At 44.9% G+C, this 24,748-nt stretch overlaps 1 protein-coding gene across 1 annotated transcript in view; it reads right to left on the bottom strand.

Moving 5' to 3' along the window:
- The window catches only part of LOC117517179 (beta-2 adrenergic receptor-like), a 44,562-nt gene that overhangs the window by 9,731 nt on the left and 10,083 nt on the right, over positions 1-24,748 (bottom strand). Inside the window, 2 exon segments of the mRNA XM_034178108.1 lie at positions 14,897-15,188; positions 15,276-15,417. Coding sequence (XP_034033999.1) covers positions 14,897-15,188; positions 15,276-15,414 — 431 coding nt within the window. The 5' untranslated portion in view covers positions 15,415-15,417.

The raw sequence follows: 24,748 nt of genomic DNA, 5'->3' as shown, positions 1-24,748 counted from the left end.
TGAGAGTATAGGTATGGTCGGGCCTATTTCACTTCCGCATAGTTACGGCCGCCATTTTGGGTCTTTGCTGAAAACAAACTGCAAACGCATTTACAACCATTGTTGATATAGTCATCTTTACTGCTGTTTATTCGCAAAGGCCAGCCAATTTGGTCATGCCAAATGGCGTAGGTACGGTCGGACATCCAGGTCCCTGATGTGCGCGCACATAGCAACACGCATAGTAACCAGCGAGCTGCTGAAAACAATCCGCTGTCGCGCTCATTTCCTACTTGATGTCCATCACGCTCGCATCGTTCTGCCACATTTTTTTCTACTTAATATACACCAGTTTTCACAACAAATGCCACGATCGTGTGCTGCAGTAATAGTGCTTCAAAGGCCGCTGAACGCTACAGCCACAGCCAAAGCAGAAATGTGAAGCGTCTCGACCAGCTACGCTCCAGGCGAATGAGGGCAAAGTCAAAGCTTCATTTCAGCTCACCTCCTGCAGCTGCCTCTCTTGGTGAACCTGCTACAGCAGTAACCTCACCCAGAGAGTTCCTGCCTCCAGCTGACCTGAGTGACCATCAGGACTCGCCTTGTCCAACATCATATGATTACGTTAACATGGAACAGGTGTCCTAAAAAGAAGAGTTGGAACGCCTGAGAGCAGAGAACTCACAGCTGAAGACAGAATGCATTCCTGCGAGCCGAGCAGAATGAGGAGAGAAGCAGAATGTGGCGCTTTGGAAACTCGAAAAAAAACGCACTTTTTGATCATTTACCTTATCGTGGTTGGTACAGCCAACTGCAACACACGATCGTGGCATTCTGTGTGAAAACTGGTGTATATTAAGTAGAAAAAGCCGTGGCACAACGCTACGAGCGCGATGGACGTCAAGTAGGAAATAAGCGTGACAGCGGTTTGTTTTCAGCAGCTCGCTGGTTACTATGTGCGTTGCTATGTGCGCGCGCATCAGGGACCCGGATGTCGAACTGTACCTAGACGTTCCATCAGAAGCAAACATATTATTTTAGGATTTTCAAACATTTTGGACCATTAAACTTTATTTAAAAACATGTTAGCTGAGTTAAAGTTAGTGGAACTAAATTTAGTGGTAGCTAATTGGTTCGCTAATGATTTTCAAAGCTAGGTGAGAATCTAATGCACTAACAAAAAAGTTAGCTTCAGGAATTAGAGTATTCTCAAGGTTGGTCATCCGGGCATTTAACCTCTAACCTCTAGGGGCGGGCTTTGTCAGTGAATACATCGCCAAACTCAATACAAATACATGTAATTTGGTCACTTTTCAAAAGGGTCATACTCATTAATAAAGTCAATTTGATGTACAATGGTTCATTTCAGGTCAGCTTGGTGCATAAATCTCACTGCTCCAGGCAATGATAGGTATCAGATGGCTGATAGAGACGAAAGCAAACTGACTGATTTCAACAGAACAGCATACAGCCCGAGAGTATTTTCACTGAGCGGACAGTCACAGAAGTACGAATTTTTGCCTTTTGATTGGCTATTTCACCGAAGTGACGTAGCGCCGACCTCGGGAATAAGTTCCGTCAGGAGCAAATGTATGATTTTAGGATTTACAACCATTTTGGACCATTAAACTTTATTTAAAAACATGTTAGTTGAGTTAAAGTTAGTGGAACTAAATTTAGTGGAAGCTAATTGGTTCGCTAATGATTTTCTAAGTTAGCTGAGAATCTAATGCACTAACAAAAAGATAGCTTCAGGAATGAGAGTATACGTTCCATCAGAAGCAAACATATGATTTTAGGATTTACAAACATTTTGGACCATTAAAACTTAATTGAAAAACATGTTAACTGAGTTAAAGTTCGTGGAACTAAATTTAGTGGAAGATAATTGGTTCACTAATGATTTTCAAAGTTAGCTGACGTTCCATCAGGAGCAAACATATGATTTTAAGATTTACAAACATTTTGGACTATTAAACTTTATTTTAAAACATGTTAGCTGAGGAAGCTTCTGCGATTAGAAGCGAAGCGTCCTTGCATCAAGCAACCCAGTCCAGTCGAAGATTCAAGCTTCTCAATTTCAATTTCAATTTATTTTCATTTATATAGTGCCATATCACAACAGAGTTGCCTCAAAGTGCTTCACACAGGTAAGGTCTAACCTTACCAACCCCCAGAGCAACAGTGGTAAGGAAAAACTCCCTCTGAAGAAGAAACCTCAAGCAGACCAGACTCAAAGGGGTGACCCTCTGCTTGGGCCATGCTACAAACATAAATTACAGAACAATTCACAGAACAATTCACGGATGAATATACAAGAAATGCTGTTGGCGCACAGGACAGGAAGGTCGCCAACACAAATACAACTCCCATCTCTGGATGGAGCTGCACCTTAAACAGAGAGAAAAAAAACAGAATCAGGCATCAGAAAGACAAAAAATACTGTATAATTTGCCAGCATTAAACAACAAGAAAAACAGAGAAATACTAAGGTGATCGCCGGCCGCTAGCCCTAAACTTCACTAAAAGACCCAGAATTTAGGAAAGTTGAGGCCACAGCCCGCTCCAATTACTAATAAATGAATTAAAAGAGTAAAAAGTGTAAAACAAAACTACCAGTATGCTAGCCATATGAAAGGGAAAATAAGTGCGTCTTAAGACTGGACTTGAAAATCTCCACAGAATCTGACTGTTTTATTGACGCAGGGAGATCATTACAGTAAGGTTTAATTAGGTCAGCAAGGTAGGGAGGTGTCAGTCCATGAATAATTTTATAGGTTAGTAGCAGAACCTTAAAATATGATCTCACTGGGACAGGAAGCCAGTGAAGGGATACCAAAATGGGTGTAATGTGGTTGTACTTTCTGCTTTGTGTCAAACGTATGGCTGCAGCATTCTGAACCAATTGGAGACCCCTAATGCTAGATTGCAGTAAACCAGAAAATAGAACATTGCAGTAGTCCAACGTAGAAGAGATAAATGCATGGATCAGGGTCTCAGCATCAGCCATAGACAGGATGGGACAAATCTTCGCTATATTTCGCAAGTGGAAGAAAGCAGTCCTAGTAATATTTCTAATGTGGAGACCAAAGGACAATGAAGGATCAAAAATTACCCCAAGGTTCCTCACTTTGTCAGTGTGATGTATGACACACGAGCAGAGGCTGAGCATTAACTGGTCAAATTGATGCTGATGTCTCACTGGACCAAGAACCATCATTTCAGTCTTATCAGAGTTTAAAAGTAGGAAGTTTCTAGACATCCAGCTTCTCACTGCTGCAAGGCAATCTTCTAAGGATTTTATATGAACGAGATTACCAGCAGTTATTGGCATGTATAACTGAGTACCATCTGCATAGCAGTGAAAGGTAATCCCAAAATGCCACAATATGTGCCCAAGGGGTGCTATATAAAGGGAGAAAAGCAGGGGGCCTAAGACAGACCCCTGTGGAACCCCAAATTTCATGTCACTAAGGTTAGAGGTAGTGTTACTGTACAAAACACAGTGAGAATGACTGGTCAAGTATGACGTCAGCCATGCAAGGGCACTCCCAGTAATCCCAAAATGATTTTCCAGCCTATCAAGTAGAATATTATGATCCACTGTATCAAATGCAGCACTGAGAGCTAACAGCAACAGAACCGTAGTGGTGTCCGAATCCATTGTAAGCAGAAGATCATTCACCACTTTAGTGAGAGCCGTCTCTGTGGAATGATATTTTCTAAAAGCAGTCTGCAGTGGCTCAAAGAGATTATTCTCAGTAAGCTAGTCTACGAGCTGCCGTGACACCACTTTTTCCAGAATTTTAGAGAAAAATGATAGATTTGATATCGGCCGATAGTTCTTCAATACACTCGGGTCAACATTAGGTTTCTTAAGTAATGGGTTAATCACTGCAGATTTCAAACATTTAGGAACAGATCCAAAAGTTAAAGAAAGATTAATAATTTCCAGCACAGTTGGCCCAAGAGTGGGCCACAGGTCTTTAAACAGTTTTGTTGGTATAGGATCAAATAAACAGGTTGTGCTTTTTGTTGGCATTATGAGTTTTGTCAGCATGCCTAGTGAGATACTATCAAATTCTGTAAATCTAGGTAATACCTCAGTAGTGGCGCCCACCTCAATAGCAGGGTGTAGTGGCTGGATTAAGGCATGCCGGGTTATGTTTAACCTGAGTCTTCTATTTTCTTTCCAAAGTAATCCAGGAAATCTTGTGCTGTAAAAGGACAGCGAACTACAGGTGGTTGTCCATGCATAAGTGTTGCCACCATGTCGAACAAGAACTTTGAGTTATGCTTGTTTTTGTTGATCAAATCAGAGTAGTAGGTCCGCTTTGTAGCCAATAATGCATGCTTATAGTCTAAGATAGCATCACGCCATGCAAGGTGAAATACTTCTAATTTTGAACGACGCCATTTCCGTTCTAGACCTCCTGCTTTGTGCTTGAGGTCACGTAGATAATCACTGAACCAAGGTGACTGTGATTTGGGGGAGCGCGGTTTTAACACAGGTGGTGCAATCATGTCGAGTGTAGTTTTGAGCACTGAGTTTAAACTATCCACAAGTCTGTCTACTGACTGGGTATTTGTCAAATGTGAAGCTAAGACATCAGGCAGATTAGCTTCGAGTTCAGTCTTAGTTGAGGAGTTGATGCATCACCGTAATGATATATAAGGTTGTTGTTCCACTAAGCACGGCAGCGAAACTGTAAACATAATAAGTGAGTGATCAGACACCACTGATGTAAGAGGCATGATGTCAATATTCGTGACAGCAATACCATGTGCGAGAACCAGATCCAGGGTATTTCCACTATTGTGCGTCAAATCCCGAATGCATTGCCAAAATCCTAATGCATTAGGGATGTGAATCGTACAACAACTCACGATTCAATTCGATTCCGATTCTTGAGGTGACGATTTGATTCAGAATCGATTTTCGATTCAAAGAGCTCTGAGAAATAGTTATATTACTTAAAAAAATGTTTATGTTTAAGAAAATGCAGCTTTACAAGGTTAATCAAGTGATTCTAAAGATGTAAATTTACTTATCTGCTTTGCTCGTTCAGAGTTGACTGGCAGTTTAGCGAAGCGCTGGTCAGTAGTCGGCAGAGACCGCTGCTCCGCTCCTTTTAGCTCCGGGTGATGACGTAGCATGTGGGCTTGTGGATTTGAAGTGTTTCCGAAGTACTTAACTTTCATTTTGCAGATTTTGCACACTGCATAAGTCATGTCAAGCTCCTTCTTATGCAGCAAATAATAAAATCCAAAATGCGCCCAAACATTTGCCTTCAGCAAAGACGGTGCTGGCTGAATTAGCTCTTCATCCGCCATGCTAAGCTTCAGCTCACTGTTTGGAGCACGCCGGACCCTCCCCCCCCCCCCCCGCCCCTCGTGGAGATGCTGTAGTACGGAAGCCGTTGCCTGACAAACAGTACACGCAGCAAGTAAGCAAGGGAATGTTTAATTTGACCACCAAATGTTTAATAAAATGCTTTTTAAAAATCAATGCTTGGACATTTTGGATTGATTCAGAATCGTAATAAATAAGAATCGCGATTCAGACGTGAATCGATTTTTTCCGACACCCCTATAAGCCATCTACAATTTACATAAATGATTTGCAGAGGGGATCAGAAGACTTATTTATATGAATGTTAAAGTCACCAATGATCAGAATGTTATCTACACCAGTTGACAAGTTAGAGATGAATGCACCAAATTAATCTAAGAACTCAGAATATGGGCCAGGAGGCCTATATACAGTGACAAAGTAATATGACTGATTTTTATTCTTCTGACCTTGGCAATGTCTAATATCCTGAGCAGAGCAGAGAAACAGATGCTCAAACGAGTTATATTTGTAACCCCCAACAGCTAATAAGCTAAACCTAGATTTATAAATAAGAGCAACACCCCCGCCTTGCTTCGCATCACGAGGGATGCGACTAAATGTATTGGTGGACAGGCCTCATTTAAGGGGAGGACAGCTGTACATTTAAGCCAGGTTTCACATAGCCCAATCATATCTAAGTGATGATCAATAATTAGATCATTGATCAACAAAGATTTTGAGGACAGTGACCTTATGTTAATGAGACCCAGTCTAAGGACCTCAGTGAGGTTGACAGTTGAACTGTTTGGGTTTAGGGGTGGTTCCAGAGTAGCATATATAAGATGCCTAGAAGTAGGTTTAGGTTTGAGACATTCCAATCGCGTTGTAGGTAGCAGACACGAAATCTTTGCTATTGCTGGAACAACCACTGGGCCATCCTCAATTTCAACATCATCCAATATAATAATGGGTATTAAGTTTGGAAAGCATATCCCTCTATGATTTTAATGGACGTGACTATGGAAGCAGGCCACAGTCTCAACTTGTTGAAATTCCCTCCCTGGCAAATAAACTGCACTATCACCATAGTGGATTTTCTGCACTAAATTCCCCGCTAATGGATTCCACAGCCACATTTGTCATAAGCCTTGCAGGGTCTCTAATCACCTGCTCCGTGGCCTGCTGTAGATTCCTAATGTTACCCTCCCTGTAGAGCTCTATCTATGTTCGCAGACAAGATGGCGGGCCTTCCCCAGTTGGGTGGAGGCCATCCGGCATCAGCAAGCCACGGCGGCCCCAGAACGAAGGCCAGTTATCAATAAAGCTCAAGCCTTGCTGTCTACAAAACTGCGCCAGCCACCTATTTAATGATGTCAGCCTGCTAAACGCCTCATCAGTACCCCGGGAGTGGAGGGGACCAGAGACTATTAATCAATGCCGACACATCTTTCTGGCAAGGTCACAAGTCCTCTCTATGTCCATTTTTGTGACCTCTGAGTGTTTCATCCTGATCTCATTGGTGCCAACGTGAATAACTATGTGACTATATCTCATGTCATGTTCCTTCGTCTGTCTTCCCTTCCTCAGCGTCAGCACCCTAAGATGAGATGCAATGTCGGGAGCTCTGGCCCCAGGAATACATTTAACGTTAGCCGGCGTCTGTAACCTGACTTTGAGGGTGATAGAATTCCCTATCACTAAAGTCTGGTGTTTCGGCCTGGAGACAGGAGTGGAAGTCACTTGTGGGCTCAGAGAATTCACATCAGGCAAATCCAAGGGGGAGAACCGATTCACAGTTCGCACTGGCGAGTCTAAGCTGATGCTAATGGGCTCGCTAGCCGGCCCAACACTAACCTCATCTGGAGTGCCCATAACATCTAACTCCACTGAATTAAGAAGCTGTTCTAACTTATGGACATGGCTCTCTAAGAGAGCCACCCTATCTTCCAACATCACGCAGGATTTATGGAGGGTGTAAAGTAGGATTTGTAGTGTACTTTGTGCACTAAGAAATTCAAGAATGTAGCCAAGCAAACACGAGCTAACCAATAATGGATAAGCTAACCACTCCTAAGGCTCACACAGACGCAAATAAATGAATTAAAGTTCACAGCAGTTACACTGAAAAACTAATAGAAGTATTAAACAGGTAAAAAAGCAGCAGCTATAAAAATAATGGTGGGGGGAGGGGAGGAGCTAACCTAGCTAGCGAGAAAAAAAAACACTCCTAAAATTAACACAAGAGTAAACTGCTAAGCTAAAATTCACAAGTTACACTAAACAGTTAATTAACTAACTGTTGTGTGGGCCGCTGAAGAGGAGGTACTGCTGGCCCACCACCACCAGAGGGCACCCTGCTTGGAGTGCGGGCTCCAAGCACGAGAGGGCGCCAGACCCAGATGAAGTGACAGCTGTCACTCATCCTCTGCTCCAGCTGTCACTCGTTTATCATCACCACCATAAAAGCCGGACTGCAACTCCACCTCCCCGCCAAGAAATCGACTACCAGTACCAAGGAAATTTCTCTGCTGACTAATACGTTGTCTAACATTGTTCTGTGTGCAGTCGCATTCCTGTGAAGACCCAGAAGAGGGACAAACAGGAGCTGCACGAGTGTGTGTGATTTGGAGGTGGAGGTGCTCCCTCCTAACGGTGTCTGGACTGTAAATTACTGAGTGTGCGGACTCACACTCACACATCATATTTCTGCTTTCTGCCAGCAGTACCAGGGTCGACAGTCGAAGACAGAGGCCACCTGGGGACTCGGGACTTGGCGGCTCCGGTGTTCTTCAGACCGTTGGTGGTGGAAGCCGTGTGGGACGCGGCTTCTCTCTCGTCGGGCGTCTTCTATCTTCGAGCCTGCCCACACATCACCTGGTGTTTATTGACTGTGAAAATTACAACACGTTTCGTTGTGTATTATCACAACATTAAATTGTTACCTTTTGGCTTACTCATTGTCCGTTCATTTGCGCCCCCTGTTGTGGGTCCGTGCTACGACACCTTCCCAACAGGATTTCTCGGCCATCGTCATGGACTCCGAGGGGCGTCAACTCAAGCTTGAACGGCCAATGGAAGAGCCAGGAGCGCAGGCGTCAGCGGGAGGCGGGTTGAGTGAGCTGCAGCAGATCTTAACCGCCTTCAAGGCCCGGTTGGAATTAGTGACCGAGCAGAGTGTCCTCCTTAATCGGAGGGTGGAGGCTCTCACCGCCAGGGTGGAAGCGCGCGATCAGGGCGCTGCTGCAGCCACTCCTCTGGCTGGTCCTGGGCCTGTATCAGACGTTCCACTGGTCGTTCAACGAACCCCCCCACCGTCCCCTGAAGCATACATAAGCCCTCCGGAACCGTACGGGGGCTGTGTCGAGACGTGCGCGGACTTCCTCATGCAGTGTTCGCTCGTCTTTTCACAGCGCCCCGTCATGTACGCATCAGACACTAGCCGGGTGGCTTATGTTATTAATTTGCTTCGAGGAGAGGCACGCGCATGGGCTACGGCGCTTTGGGAGCAGAATTCACGGCTCCTAACGTCTTATACTGAGTTCGTACGGGAATTCAAACAAGTGTTTGATCATCCCAACAGAGGCGAGACCGCTTCGAACGTGCTGCTGTCGATGAGACAGGGGCGCCGTAGCGCAGCCGAGTATGCAGTCGACTTCCGCATCGCGGCAGCGAGGTCCGGCTGGAATAACGTTGCGCTCCGCGCCGCCTTTGTAAATGGACTGTCCCCGGTCCTTAAGGAGCACCTACTGGCCAAGGAGGAACCGCGGGAATTCGACGGGCTGATCGATTTGGTTATACGCTTAGACAACCGTTTAAATGAGCATCGTCGGGAGCAGGCCGGGGGGCGTGACCGGGCACGAGACGTCCCTCCCCCTTCCGGTTCCGACAAGGTGGCGTCGTCCCCACGCTTCACTGCCAGAGAGCTCCGTGTGGCTACGGCTCCCCCTGCTGAGGAGGCTAAGGACACGAGCAGGGCCAAATTAAAATCAAAAATCAGACAAAGGAGGCTGGCCCGCGGGGAGTGTTTTGTCTGCGGCTCTTGCGAGCACATGCAGAAGGACTGCCCTAAAACGGTCAAACTACGACGCCCGTCCTTAGAAACTGGGCTAAGGGTGGGTCATAACACGCACGCGGGAAAACCCCGCAAATCTGCACGAATCCCAGTAACAATCCTTTGTGGGGATTTAACCCTTCATGCCCCAGCACTGATAGACACGGGGTCTGAAGGGAATCTGCTGGACAGCAGATAGGTAAAGGAAGTAGGGCTCCCTCTGGTGGCTCTGCCGGCACCATTGCAGGTGAGAGCACTAGATGGCACCCTGCTTCCATTAATCACACATCAGACACAACCAGTGACTTTGGTTGTGTCTGGGAATCACAGGGAGGAGATAGTGTTCCATGTAACACCTTCTACCTCCCGAGTGATTTTGGGCTTTCCATGGATGGTGAAGCACAATCCCCGGATTGATTGGCCGTCTGGGGTTGTGACGCAGTGGAGCGAAACCTGCCACCGGGAGTGCTTAGGATCCTCGGTTCCTCCCGGCACTACGGTTAATAAGGAGGTCAAAGTTCCCCCAATCTATCGGCGGTGCCAAAGGAGTACCACGATCTTGCTGACGTTTTCAGCAAAGATCTGGCACTCACTCTTCCCCCGCACCGACCGTATGATTGTGCCATCGATTTGGTCCCGGGCGCTGAGTACCCGTCCAGTAGGTTGTACAACCTCTCACGTCCGGAACGCGAATCAATGGAGACCTACATCCGGGACTCCTTAGCTGCCGGGCTGATCCGAAACTCCACCTCCCTGATGGGTGCTGGTTTCTTTTTTGTGGGCAAGAAAGACGGCGCACCCTGTCCATGCATTGATTACAGAGGGCTGAACGAGATCACGGTTCGCAACCGATACCCGTTACCTCTGTTGGATTCAGTGTTCACGCCCCTGCATGGAGCCCAAATTTTCACAAAATTGGATCTTAGAAACGCGTACCACCTGGTTCGGATCCGGAAGGAAGACGAATGGAAGACGGCATTCAACACCCCGTTAGGTCATTTTGAGTACCTGGTCATGCCGTTCGGCCTCACTAACGCCCCCGCGACGTTCCAAGCTTTGGTAAATGACGTCTTGCGGGACTTCCTGCATCAGTTCGTCTTCGTATATCTGGACGATATACTCATCTTTTCCCCGGACCCTGAGACCCATGTCCTGTCCAGCATGTACGTCAGGTCCTACAGCGGTTGTTGGAGAACCGGCTGTTTGTGAAGGGCAAGAAGTGCGAGTTCCACCGCACTTCTTTGTCCTTCCTGGGGTTCATCATCTCCTCCAACTCCGTCGCCCCTGATCCGGCTAAGGTTGCGGCGTTGAGAGATTGGCCCCAACCAACAAGCCGCAGGAAACTACAGCAGTTCCTAGGCTTTGCAAATTTCTACAGGAGGTTCATTAAAGGTTACAGTCAGGTAGTTAGCCCCCTGACTGCCCTGACCTCCACCAAGGTCCCCTTCGCCTGGTCGGATCGGTGCGAAGCCGCGTTCCAGGAGTTGAAACGCCGGTTCTCGACTGCACCAGTTCTGGTGCAGCCTGATCCTGATCGCCAGTACATAGTAGAAGTGGACGCCTCTGACTCAGGGATAGGAGCCGTGCTGTCCCAGAGCGTGGAGGCTGATAAAGTCCTCCATCCTTGTGGCTTTTATTCCCGCAGGTTGACCCCAGCTGAACGGAACTATGACGTCGGCAATCGGGAACTTCTTGCAGTGAAGGAGGCTCTTGAAGAGTGGAGACACCTGCTGGAGGGGGCATCGTTGCCCTTCACGGTTTTCACAGACCATCGGAACCTGGAGTACATCCGGACCGCCAAGCGGCTGAACCCCAGGCAAGCCCGCTGGTCTCTGTTCTTCGGGCACTTTGACTTCCAGATCACGTATCGCCCCGGGACCAAGAACCAAAAACCAGATGCATTGTCCCGGGTGCACGAAGAAGAAGCCAAAGCGGGGCTGTCGAACCCCACCGAGACCATCATCCCCGAGTCCACTGTCGTGGCCACCCTCACCTGGGACGTGGAGAAGACCGTCCGGGAGGCCCTGACAAGGAGCCCGGACCCGGGGACTGGCCCCAAGAACAGACTGTATGTCCCACCAGAGGCAAGAGCTGCCGTATTGGACTTCTGTCACGGGTCCAAGCTCTCCTGTCATCCCGGAGTGCGTAGGACCGTGGCAGTAGTCCAGCAGCGCTTCTGGTGGGCGTCCCTGGAAACCGACGTCCGGGACTACGTCCAGGCCTGTACCATCTGCACCAGGGGCAAGGCAGACCATCGGAGGACGACGGGACTCCTCCAGCCCCTGCCAGTGCCTCATCGCCCCTGGTCTCACATCGGCCTGGACTTCATCACGGGCCTCCCGCCGTCCCAGGGCAACACCGTTATTCTCACGATAGTGGACCGGTTCTCCAAGGAGGCCCACTTCGTAGCCCTCCCGAAGCTCCTGACAGCCCAGGAGACGGCAGACCTTCTGGTCCACCACGTCATGCAGCTGCATGGGATACCATCGGACATTGTATCAGATCGTGGTCCCCAGTTCTCTTCGCAGGTGTGGAAGAGTTTCTGTAAGGAACTGGGGGCCACCGTGAGTCTCTCGTCCGGGTACCACCCCCAGACCAACGGCCAGGCAGAGCGGGCTAACCAGGAGTTGGAACAGGCCCTTCGCTGCGTCACCTCAGCGCACCCGGCGGCCTGGAGTCACCATCTGGCCTGGATCGAGTATGCCCATAACAGCCAAGTCTCGTCTGCTACCGGCCTCTCCCCTTTTGAGGCATGTTTGGGGTTCCAGCCCCCATTGTTCCCGCTGGTGGAGGGAGAGGTCGGTGTGCCCTCGGTCCAGGCCCACCTCAGGAGGTGCCGCCGGGTGTGGCGGACCGCCCGCTCTGCCCTGTTAAAGGCCCGGACGAGGGCCAAGACCCATGCGGACCGCCGACGTTCCCCGGCCCCCACATACCAGCCCGGGCAGGAGGTGTGGCTCTCGACCAAGGACATCCCTTTGTGTGTCGACTCCCCAAAGTTGAAAGACAGATTCATTGGACCCTTTAAGATCCTCAAGATCATCAACCCGGCCGCAGTGAAGCTTCAACTCCCGGCTTCACTGCGGATTCACCCTGTCTTTCATGTTTCCCGTCTCAAACCACACCACACCTCGCCCCTCTGTACTCCGGGACCTACGCCGCCTCCTGCCCGGCTCATTGACGGGGAGCCTGCCTGGACAGTCCGCAGGCTCCTGGACGTCCGTCGTAAGGGCCAGGGTTTCCAATATCTGGTGGACTGGGAGGGGTATGGACCTGAAGAACGCTCCTGGGTGAAGAGGAGCTTCATCCTGGACCCGGCCCTCCTGGCCGAGTTCTACGCAAGACATCCGGACAAGCCTGGTCGGACGCCAGGAGGCGCCCGTTGAGGGGGGGGTCCTGTTGTGTGGGCCGCTGAAGAGGAGGTACTGCTGGCCCACCACCACCAGAGGGCGCCCTGCTTGGAGTGCGGGCTCCAAGCACGAGAGGGCGCCAGACCCAGAGGAAGTGACAGCTGTCACTCATCCTCTGCTCCAGCTGTCACTCGTTTATCATCACCACCATAAAAGCCGGACTGCAACTCCACCTCCCCGCCAAGAAATCGACTACCAGTACCAAGGTAATTTCTCTGCTGACTAATACGTTGTCTAACATTGTTCTGTGTGCAGTCGCATTCCTGTGAAGACCCAGAAGAGGGACAAACAGGAGCTGCACGAGTGTGTGTGATTTGGAGGTGGAGGTGCTCCCTCCTAACGGTGTCTGGACTGTAAATTACTGAGTGTGCGGACTCACACTCACACATCATATTTCTGCTTTCTGCCAGCAGTACCAGGGTCGACAGTCGAAGACAGAGGCCACCTGGGGACTCGGGACTTGGCGGCTCCGGTGTTCTTCAGACCGTTGGTGGTGGAAGCCGTGTGGGACGCGGCTTCTCTCTCGTCGGGCGTCTTCTATCTTCGAGCCTGCCCACACATCACCTGGTGTTTATTGACTGTGAAAATTACGACACGTTTCGTTGTGTATTATCACAACATTAAATTGTTACCTTTTGGCTTACTCATTGTCCGTTCATTTGCGCCCCCTGTTGTGGGTCCGTGCTACGACACCTTCCCAACACTAACAGAAGTATAAAAAAATGAAATGAAAAAATGATGACGGGTCCAAAATAGCTAACGCAAGATAACCGCTAGCAAAAATGCTAGCCGCTCCTAAGATTTACTTAAAATTCACAGCAGTTTGACTGAAAAACCAACAGAAGTATTAAACGGATAAAAAAGAAACAGCTATAAAAGTAACGACGGGTGGAGGGGACGAGTCGACCTAGCTAGCAAAAGCTAACCGCTAGCGAATGCTAACTGCTAGCGATTCACAACAGGACTGTTGTTAAATAACGTTCAGAGTAGATACAATTAATATACCAGAAGAGTGCTAAACAGAAATAAAAGAAGCGTATACAACCGTGTGAAGTTCAGAGTAGCATCACAGCAACAAACAATCCGTCAGAAGCAAGTTGCCAGATCTGTTAACTATATTACAAATTAGTGGAAGCTAATTGGTTCGCTAATGGTTTTCAAAGTTAGAATCTAATGCACTAACAAAAAAGATAGCTTCAGGAATGAGAGTATACGTTCCATCGGAAGCAAACATATGATTTTAGGATTTTCAAACATTTTGGACCATTAAACTTTATTTAAAAACATGTTGGCTGAGTTAAAGTTACTAAATTTAGTGGAAGATAGTTGGTTCACTACTGGTTTTTAAAGTTAGCTAAGAATCTAATGCATTAACAAAAAAGTTAGCTTCAGGAATGAGAGTATTCGTTGCATCAGGAGCAAACATATGATTTTAGGATTTTCAAACATTTTGGACTATTAAAATTAATTTAAAAACGTTAGCTGAGGAAGCTTCTGCGATTAGAAGCAAAACATCCTTGCGTCAAGCAACCCAGTCCAGTCGAAGATTCAAGCTTCTCTACTATAAATTTATTGGAAACTAATTGGTTTGCTAATGGTTTTCAAAATTAGCTAAGAATCTAATGCACTAACAAAAAAGATAGCTTCAGGAATGAGAGTATTCGTTGCATCAGGAGCAAACATATGATTTTGAGGATTTTCAAACATTTTGGTCCATTAAACTTTATTTAAAAACATGTTAGCTGAGTTAAAGTGAGTGGAACTAAATTTAGTGGAAGCTAATTGGCTTGCTAATGGTTTTCAAAGTTAGCTGAGAATCTAATGCACTAACAAAAAAGTTAGCTTCAGAAATTAGCTGTTAACCACCAATGTATGCTTGTAGCCAATGTTATTTTAAAAATATGAGGGGCGACTGAGAAGTTTTGAGCCTGACCCAGAAAACGTAGGGCGTGGTTCTCCATTTGTTGCATTCTGATAAACTAACATTTCTCAACATTGTACTCAGTACGTGAAAATGTCAACATTATTGAGAAATGTTGCTTAATAAGATGCATTTCTTTACAGTAGCGAGAGGCCTAGCTAGGACCTAAAAGTAGTTTGTAGAACCAAAAGTCTCTGTCATACCTGGTGAGCAGTGTTGGGTATCGCAGAGGTGAGGTAATGGCGAGGTAACGGTCCAGAGCAATCACACACAGCGTTTCTATACTAGCAGTCACGCACAACACGTCAGCTGCCGTCCAAAAGGCGCACATGAAGTTTCCATACTTCCAGTCTCCCAGCAGGATGTAACTGGAGCCAAAGGGGACAACAAACATTCCCATGATTAAGTCAGCAGCAGCCAGTGAGGCAACGAAAAGGTTGGTGACCGTCTGCAGCCGCTGGAACCTCAGGATGGCAGTAATCACCAGCATGTTACCTGCACAGCATTAAATACACACTCAGCATTGTATTAACGTGAGATTATAGAAGAGAGTGTTGAATATTTTGGTTTGAAACCACTCACCAAACACTATGGCCAGAACCAGAAGAACCATAGTTGCCCCCAGCAGCACGAGCGTAACATCACTGTACTCGGAGACCACGGAGGAGTTAGTGTGTTGTGACTGGTTAACAAGTGCATATCCGCCACTCCCATGTTCCATGATCTGCAGTCAAAACACACGTGGGAAAAAGACAGTACTTGTTCTCATCTGACAAGGAGGTGCAGAAATGATCTTTGGACAATTTCTGTTGCTCACTTCCTGTTTTGTAAGGCATTCACCACAGCTTATGAAACCTGCACGGGTGCAACCACAAGTTTGTAGCCCAACCATGGGAAACTGTCATTATGTTACTTTGAACACATTGTTTTCCACTCATATTTTACACTTTACATGCTTGTTGTCAGGTGCCATTGCATGATTCCAATGAGGGATGTTGATTTAATGATAAACTTTTATTTTCCAGTGGAGTCAAACAAACAAATGACATATTATGGCACAGCTGCTATAAATCATAAAAGTCCCTATTTATTAAAGGTGAGAGCTATTTAGACATATACAACCCCTGGCAAAAATTATGGAATCACCGGCCTCGGAGGATGTTCATTCAGTTGTTTAATTTTGTAGAAAAAAAGCAGATCACAGACATGACACAAAACTAAAGTCATTTCAAATGGCAACTTTCTGGCTTTAAGAAACACTATAAGAAATCAAGAAAAAAAGATTGTGGCAGTCAGTAACGGTTACTTTTTTAGACCAAGCAGAGGAAAAAAATATGGACTCACTCAATTCTGAGGAATAAATTATGGAATCACCCTGTAAATTTTCATCCCCAAAACTAACACCTGCATCAAATCACATCTGCTTGTTAGTCTGCATCTAAAAAGGAGTGATCACACCTTGGAGAGCTGTTGCACCAAGTGGACTGACATGAATCATGGCTCCAACACGAGAGATGTCAGTTGAAACAAAGGAGAGGATAATCAAACTCTTAAAAGAGGGTAAATCATCACGCAATGTTGCAAAAGATGTTGGTTGTTCGCAGTCAGCTGTGTCTAAACTCTGGACCAAATACAAACAACATGGGAAGGTTGTTAAAGGCAAACATACTGGTAGACCAAGGAAGACATCAAAGCGTCAAGACAGAAAACTTAAAGCAATATGTCTCAAAAATTGAAAATGCACAACAAAACAAATGAGGAACGAATGGGAGGAAACTGGAGTCAACATCTGTGACCGAACTGTAAGAAACCGCCTAAAGGAAATGGGATTTACATACAGAAAAGCTAAACGAAAGCCATCATTAACACCTAAACAGGAAAAAACAAGGTTACAATGGGCTAAAGAAAAGCAATCGTGGATTGTGGATGACTGGATGAAAGTCATATTCAGTGATGAATCTCGAATCTGCATTGGGCAAGGTGATGATGCTGGAACTTTTGCTTGGTGCCGTTCCAATGAGATTTATAAAGATGACTGCCTGAAGACAACATGTAAATTTCCACATATGGGGCTGCATGTCATGTAAAGGCACTGGGGAGATGGCTGTCATTACATCATCAATAAATGCACAAGTTTACGTTGATATTTTGGACACTTTTCTGATGTTTAAGGATGATGAAATCATTTTTCAAGAAGATAATGCATCTTGCCATAGAGCAAAAACTGTGAAAACATTCCTTGCAAAAAGACACATAGGGTCAATTTCATGACATAGGGTTAATGTCAACGAGCAGATGTGATTTGATGCAGGTGTTAGTTTTGGGGATGGGGGATTTACAGGGTGATTCCATAATTTATTCCTCAGAATTGAGTGAGTCCATATTTTTTTCCTCTGCTTGGTCTAAAAAAGTAACCGTTACTGACTGCCACAATCTTTTTTTCTTGATTTCTTATAGTGTTTCTTAAAGCCAGAAAGTTGCCATTTGAAATGACTTTAGTTTTGTGTCATGTCTGTGATCTGCTTTTTTTCTACAAAATTAAACAACAGAATGAACATCCTCCGAGGCCGGTGATTCCATAATTTTTGCCAGGGGTTGTAATATGCTGACTTGGCAATGTAAATGATCTGATAGAGATGCATAAATAGAGGTTTTATGGGGTCACATAGGTTTATGGGCTGTAAATCTCACCTCTGCTATGATAATTCCAGAGTTTGAGCTCACTGATGTTTGATTGTGAAAGGTACACTACCAGTCAAAAGTTTGGACAATACTGGTCCAAAATTTTGACTGGTATGTACATAAAAACAAACAAACAAAATGTAGGTTTTTGTCTCTCCCGGTGTGGCAGAGCATCCAACAACAGAGCAAAACCTGACCACGGCATTTGTGTAGTACTCACCATTGATAGTGTTTCTAGACACAGCTACCAAGTGACTGTGCAAAGCCTCTATTGGGGTAGACAAAAGCTTCCTTTAAATTTCACTCTGAATTTGACCACCAATTATTGGAACTATTCAAGCACATTTCTGCCCAGTAGATGCAGACAATTCATGTGATCTGCAGTGGCATCCCTTGCTCTCTTCTCTTAATCTCACAATCAAGTTTATCGCTGGAGATACCGTCGATGTCAAAATTTTGAAAATCGAACAATTGCTTCTTTGTTACACTGACAATTTTGACAGTCATAGTCCACATTTGCTGGATTCTGTAGGACGACTGAACAACACGGATATCCGGTGTCACAGACTGAATGGTCCCCCTAAAAATCGGTCTCCCCTGATGACGCAGTTCACGGATTAACACCTTGTTCCTGCTTCAAACTGTACACCAGCCATCTATCTCAGATATCTGAAGCTTTTGTACAACAATCATTTCCAAATAAATTCAGCATTATTTCACCATAAAAGGCGGCGGAAGCGATTAGAGTGCCGTGGCTAAATGAGCTGCTAGCTGATGCATTCACTGCACGTTGGACATTTCAAAGCATCACGGAATTTCGCAGAGTTTCTGCTTAAAACAGCCTTGTTTCTGCTTAAAACTGACTTTAGAATGATTTAAGAGGTTTTACCTTTATCATCTGATGGTTAATAATCCCATTAATCCATTTGATTGCTTTGGGTGAAGAGACTTCTCAGATGTGCTGCTGTGGTCCAAAATGATGCACGCACAGATACAAAAGGCGGACAGATTTTTAGGGATGAACCGTTCAGTCTGCGACACCGGCCTTGAAAAAAGAAATCTTATTTCATCTGAGATTACACAAACATGTAAAAAAAAAAAAAAAAAGGCCTGTTCTCTTAATGGGAAAGAATCACTTCATCTATGACACAGGATGTCTTAATGGATTTCAATTAATTTGGTGAAGAGGCTGGGCTTGGGTCAGGAAATAATCCATTTAGTAATAATCCATCATATCTGGATCAAGCTTTCAACACGGACCCTAGTTTCTTTAGTCATGCTCTTGCCTTTGATCTTTTCACAAGGCGCTTTTCCACCGGATGGTACTACCTCAACTCAACTTGACTCTGCTTGCTTTTGGTAGCAGGTGCTTCCTATTCCACTGTTGATTGTAGCACCAGTAACTTGTCATAGCAACTGAAACTGTCATGTCATCATCTTCAATACAAAACACATTAACAAGTGAATAGCTTTTGAATTATAGTACAGTACAGATGGTACTACTTGCCTAACGATATTTTAAAAATGGGGGGGTGGGGTCTTGCATGATACTGACATGGTGATAATGACGATTCTGTCTGACTAATCCGTAATCTGAAGCATCACTTTGTTGTAATGCTTCAGTTTGCTTAGAACTGTGATGGAGGTGATACCAAAAACAGGACCAGGTAACCAATATGAGCTACCAGGTTTGGCAAATAGCCAACTGAAAAAAGGTGGGTAGAGTCAGGCTGAGGTAAGCTGAGTAGGTACCATGCACTGGAAAAGCACCAATCAATCGGAATCAAAATTCAGTTGGATGACCAATTGATCCCAATTCCTTTAATGATTAATACAGGATCAAAGCACTCAGGAATCAGGATCAGTATTTATCACTCAAGACAATGAAAGCCCTGTGATCATGATTAAATCTTAGTGTTCAGAATCCAGTATCAGGATCAAACATGAGTGATCAGAATCAAAGATCAGGGCCATATCTCATCAATCAACATCTAAGTTCAAGGTCAGCAATCAGGATCGAAGTACATGTACAGGATCCTATGATGGCCTAGCCATATGTGCACTTTGGTCAAGACTCAGATAATGATCCAGATGGGATGGGCACATTTATATTTTTTAACTGATTTAGAGTGGACAAAGGTTGTGAATTTGGTTTAGGGCTGACAATAAGTCAAAGTGGACAATGAGACCTTGGTGTAAATAATCACTCAGTGAGAATCCTTCAAGTGTAAAAATGATTGAATCTGGTTCAGGATCCAAACTATTCTCAAAATCACTTCACTTTTTCTTTATTCCATTCTTCATGCCAAAAACCATGTCTGTGACTGTGCCAGCAATCCTATCTGTAGACAGAATCAGTTATGTGCATGGTAAAGATTAACAGTAAGTCGCCAGAAGGCGCGGAGTCACTGGGGCAGCGTCACTCTCAAATGTTTGAGTTGTTCTCCTGTGTGACCTTAACATGAGAGAGAATAGACACAACCACACACACACACACATACACACAGACACATCTTCAACCGTGTAGTCCAATTAAGGGTCGCGGGGGGGCTGCAGCCTATTCCAGCAGTCATAGAGCCACCTAGGACAGGATGCCAGTCTGTCACAGGGCCACAAACAGACAAACAAACACAGTCACACCCACATGCATGCACACCTATGGACAATTTAAAGATTCCAATCCACCTAACCCGCATGTCTTTGGATGTGGGAGGAAACCGGAGCACCCAGAGTAAACCCACACAAACACGTGGAGAACATGCAAACTCCACACAGAAAAGCCACAGCCACAGACAGGAATTGAACCCACTACCTCCTCGCTGTGAGGCAACAGTGCTAACCACTAAGCCTAAGCCCTGAGAGAGAATAGCTGTCCTTAAATAACACCATAGGTCTCTGAGGCACAAATCTATACAGCTTTGGATAAGAAGTTACACCCCCCCCCCCCCCCCCCCCCTTGCATACACAGTTGTATGTAAACGTTTGGGCACCCGTGACAATTTTCATGATTTTCCTTTATGAATCATTGGTTGTCTGGATCAGAAATTTCAGTTAAATATATCATATAGCAGACAACCACATTGATATTTGAGAAGTGAAATTTAAAGTTAAAGTTTCTAGGATTTACAGAAAGTGTGCAATAATTATTCAAACAAAATTGGGCAGGTGCATAACTTTGGGCACCCTTGTCATTTTATTGATTTGAATACATTTAACACTAATTATTGGAACACTAAATTGGTTTGGTAAGCTCATTGACCCTTTGCTTGGGCCATGCTACAAACATAAATTACAGAACAATTCACAGAACAATTCACGGACGAATATACAAGAAATGCTATTGGCGCACAGGACAGGAGGATCGCCAACATGAATACAACTCCCATCTCTGGATGGAGCTGCACCTTAAACAGTGAGAAAAAACAGAATCAGGCATCAGAAAGACAAAAATACTGTATAATTTGCCAGCATTAAACAACAAGAAAAACAGAGAAATACTAAGGTGATCGCCGACCGCTAGCCCTAAACTTCACCAAAAGACCCAGAATTTATTCTAATTCATTCCGTGATGGCTGCACGAAATTAAAAGTGAAGCGGGGGGGAGGCGTCGAGTGGTTATGGTTAGGGTGGGGGAAAAGTAAGATTAGGTTATGGTTAAGGTCAGGGTTGGGGGTAGGAGTAGGGTTAGGATTAGGAATAGTGAGTTTAAAAAAACCCTGTCACGAAAATTTGACTCATTTCGTCATGGGAGCACGAAAAAAAAACCGTGAGACTTGGCTAGCTAAAGCACATTTGGACAAGCCAGCTTCATTTTGGAATAAGGCGCTGTGGACTGATGACACTAAAATTGAGTTATTTGGACATAAAAAGGTGCGGTATGCATGGCTGAAAAGAACACAGCATTCCAAAAAAAAAAAAAAAAAAAAAACACTTGCTGCCTACAGTAAAATTTGGAGGTGGTTCCATCATGCTGTGTGGCCAGTGCAGGTACTGGGAATCTTGTTAAAGTTGAGGGTCACATGGATTCCAGTCAATATCAGCAGATTCTTAAGAACAATGTTCATGAATCAGTGACACAGTTGAAGTTGCACCAGGGCTGGATCTTTCAACAAGACAACGACCCTAAACACTGCTCAAAATCTGCTAAGGCATTCATGCAGAGGAACAAGTACAACATTCTGGAATGGTCATCTCAGTCCCCAGACCTGAGTATTATTGAAATCTGTGGTGTGAGTGAACCTGATGTGAACTGGAGATGTTTTGTAAAGAAGAATGATCCAAAATACCTTCAACCAGTATCCAGACTCTCATTGGAAGCTATAGGAAGCATTTTAGCGGCTGTTATTCCTGCAAAAGGAGGCTTTACTAAATATTGATGTATTTTTTCTGTTGGGGTGCCCAAATTTATGCAACTGCCTAATTTTGTTTAGAGAATTATTGCACACTTTCTGTAAATCCTATAAACTTCATTTCACTTCTCAAATATCACTGTTTGTCTGCTATATGATATATTTAACAGAAATGCTGATCCAAACAACCAACGATTTATAAAGGAAATCATGGCCATCATTGGGGTGCTCAAGCTTTCACATACAACTGTATATATATATATATATATATTATATATATATATTTACTTCTTATTTACATAATTATTAAGATCCCCTTGTCTTACGTACAATTTTGTACATGTCCAACAAAGCCCCCATATCAATCAATCAATTATAAAACAATATTTACGTTTATGAACTTTTGACAAGAGTGGAAGTTAGGTTTGAGTTCACATGCACACTGATGTCTGCAAAATGTCTTGTAACCACCTGCCACTGATGTCACGGTGCCACTCTACTCTGATTGGATGTCACCCCCGCGCCACTCAAAACAAAAACGGAACATAATGAAACAGAATGTGATTTTTTTTTTTAACCTCTGAAAATACCTCTTAAAATAGGTCAAGTTTAGCCATCTTTGAACTTGTTCAAGGTCTGTGTCCCTGTGAATTTGTAGACTCTTGCAGTGATAGGACTGGACTTATGCTGAGCACAGACAGACGGATGGACAGACCAAAGTCGTTGCAATACCCAATGGCCATATTTGATGGCCTCGGGTAAAAATCACCCCTCCCTCCACCTACATGAACATACAAGCAAAGTCTATTTTTGGTCTAGCAAGCTTTTTGTTGTTGTTGATTTTTTTTTTTTTTTTTTTTTTTTTTTTGGTTGGTTGGTTAGGTTTCTTTTTTTTTTTTTTACCAGGCTGTGAACATATTTATTTCTTTTATTTCTTCTGTAATATTGGGGATTTCACTGGACTCACAGCACAGTTTCCCTTTATAGCAGTGTACAAATAAAAACAGTTTCTTTGGCAGGTTTTTTAAATCACTATGTTAAACCAGTACATACGAGGGCTGTCAATAAAGTAAGGGTCCTTTTTATTTTTTTTCAAAAACTATATGGATTTCATTCATATGTTTTTACGTCAGACATGCTTGAACCCTCGTGCGCATGCGTGAGTTTTTCCCCGCCTGTCGGTGACGTCATTCACCTGTGAGCACTCCTTGTGGGAGGAGTCGTCCAGCCCCTCGTCGGAATTCCTTTGTCTGAGAAGTTGCTGAGAGAACTGGCGCTTTGTTTGATCAAAATTTTTTCTAAACCTGTGAGAACCAATACGAAGTGGACACGGTTCGAAAAATTTCTAAGCTTGGTTTTTCAGTGAAAATTTTAATCTGGCTGATGAGCGCATTTTGAGGTGATTCTGTCGCTTTAAGGACCTTCCCACGGTGCGAGACGTCGCTCAGTGCTCTCAGCCGCGTCGTCCACGCCTGTTCAAGCTGAAAAACCTTCCACATTTCAGGCCTCTATTGATCCAGACGTCGTGAGAGAACAGAGAAGTTTCAGAAGAAGTCGGTTTCAAGGCATTTTATCAGGATATTCCCCACTTTTAAAGGAGATTTTGTTTAATGAAGGACGTGCGGACGGATCACCGCGCGTCGGGACGCAGCCGACTGCGGTGAGGCGGCACAGGAAAAACACCTTATGTTGAAGCTTTAAGGACAGTTGGACCATGTCCTGCCTGTTAAACAATTTCTCATATACTCACTCCACTGAAAGCCATCAAAAGCCGCCTGGATTTTACAAATGGTTATCAACACGGAGGTGTTTTTCCTGTGCCGCCGCACCGCGTCGGCTGCGTCCCGACGCGCGGATCCGTCCGCACGTCTTTCATTAAAAAAAATCTCCTTTAACAGTGGAATATCCGGATAAAATGCTGAAACCGACTTCTTCTGAAACTTCTCTGTTCTCTCACAACGTCCTGGATCAATAGAGCCTGAAATGTGGAGGTTAATCAGCTTGAACAGGCTGACGACGGCGGCTGAGAGCGCTGAGCGACGTCTCACACCGTGGGAAGTCCTTAAAGCGACAGAATCACCTCAAAATCTCTCATCAGCCGTTAAAATTTTCACTGAAAACCAGCTTAATTTTTCGAACCGTGTCCACTTCGATGTGTCTCACAGGTTTAGAAAAAATTTTGATCAAACAACACGCCAGTCTCTCAGCAACTTCTCAGACAAAGGAATTCCGACGAGGGGCTGGACGACTCCTCCCACAAGGAGTGCTCACAGGCGAATGACGTCACCGACAGGCGTGGAAAAACTCACACATGCGCACGAGGGTTCAAGCATGTCTGACGTAAAAACATATGAATGAAATCCATATAGTTTTTGAAAAAAATAAAAAGGACCGTTACTTTATTGACAGCCCTCGTATACTCTGTAATTCAAGCCTCCACCACCAGTGATGAAAAAAATTAAGCCAACATGCAAGTTGCAAATCCTGTAGTTCCTGATTTACCAAAGTGGCAACCTTACAGTTCCTTTTCAGAAACTGTAAAATTAGCCACTTCCTTGTCTGCTTCATTTCTCATCACTGGAGGTTGAGTACAATGCACGTCTTTAACAACAACCAAACACCCTCACCAACGAAACAATTTTATTTGTACATTGCTCTGAAGTGAACTTGTGATGTAATGTATTATTGTAAATGTAGGTGTGAGCTTGTCAGGCAAGGGCCAAGGCGGGGCACAAACAGGGTTGGACACAAATGCAAGACTCATACTGCAAGCTTAGGAGTAAAAAGACTTTATCGGAAAAAACAAGCAAAGGTTGGGTACACTGGTGGTCAAACAGCCAAGCAAACAAAACTGGAAGGAGTAGGCAAGGTCGTCGTCAAAAACAAGCAGGTTTCACTAACACGGCAATGTTGGGAAAGTGTCGTGACACGGACCCACAACAGGGGGCGTAAATGAACGGACAATGAAAGAGTCAAATATGAACACTTTACTGTTGTGAAAAGCACAACCAAACACAGCTGATT

This window comes from Thalassophryne amazonica, chromosome 9, assembly GCF_902500255.1.
Source record: "Thalassophryne amazonica chromosome 9, fThaAma1.1, whole genome shotgun sequence".
Taxonomy (NCBI): Eukaryota; Metazoa; Chordata; class Actinopteri; order Batrachoidiformes; family Batrachoididae; genus Thalassophryne; species Thalassophryne amazonica.
This window is presented reverse-complemented; position numbering and strand designations above follow the sequence as displayed.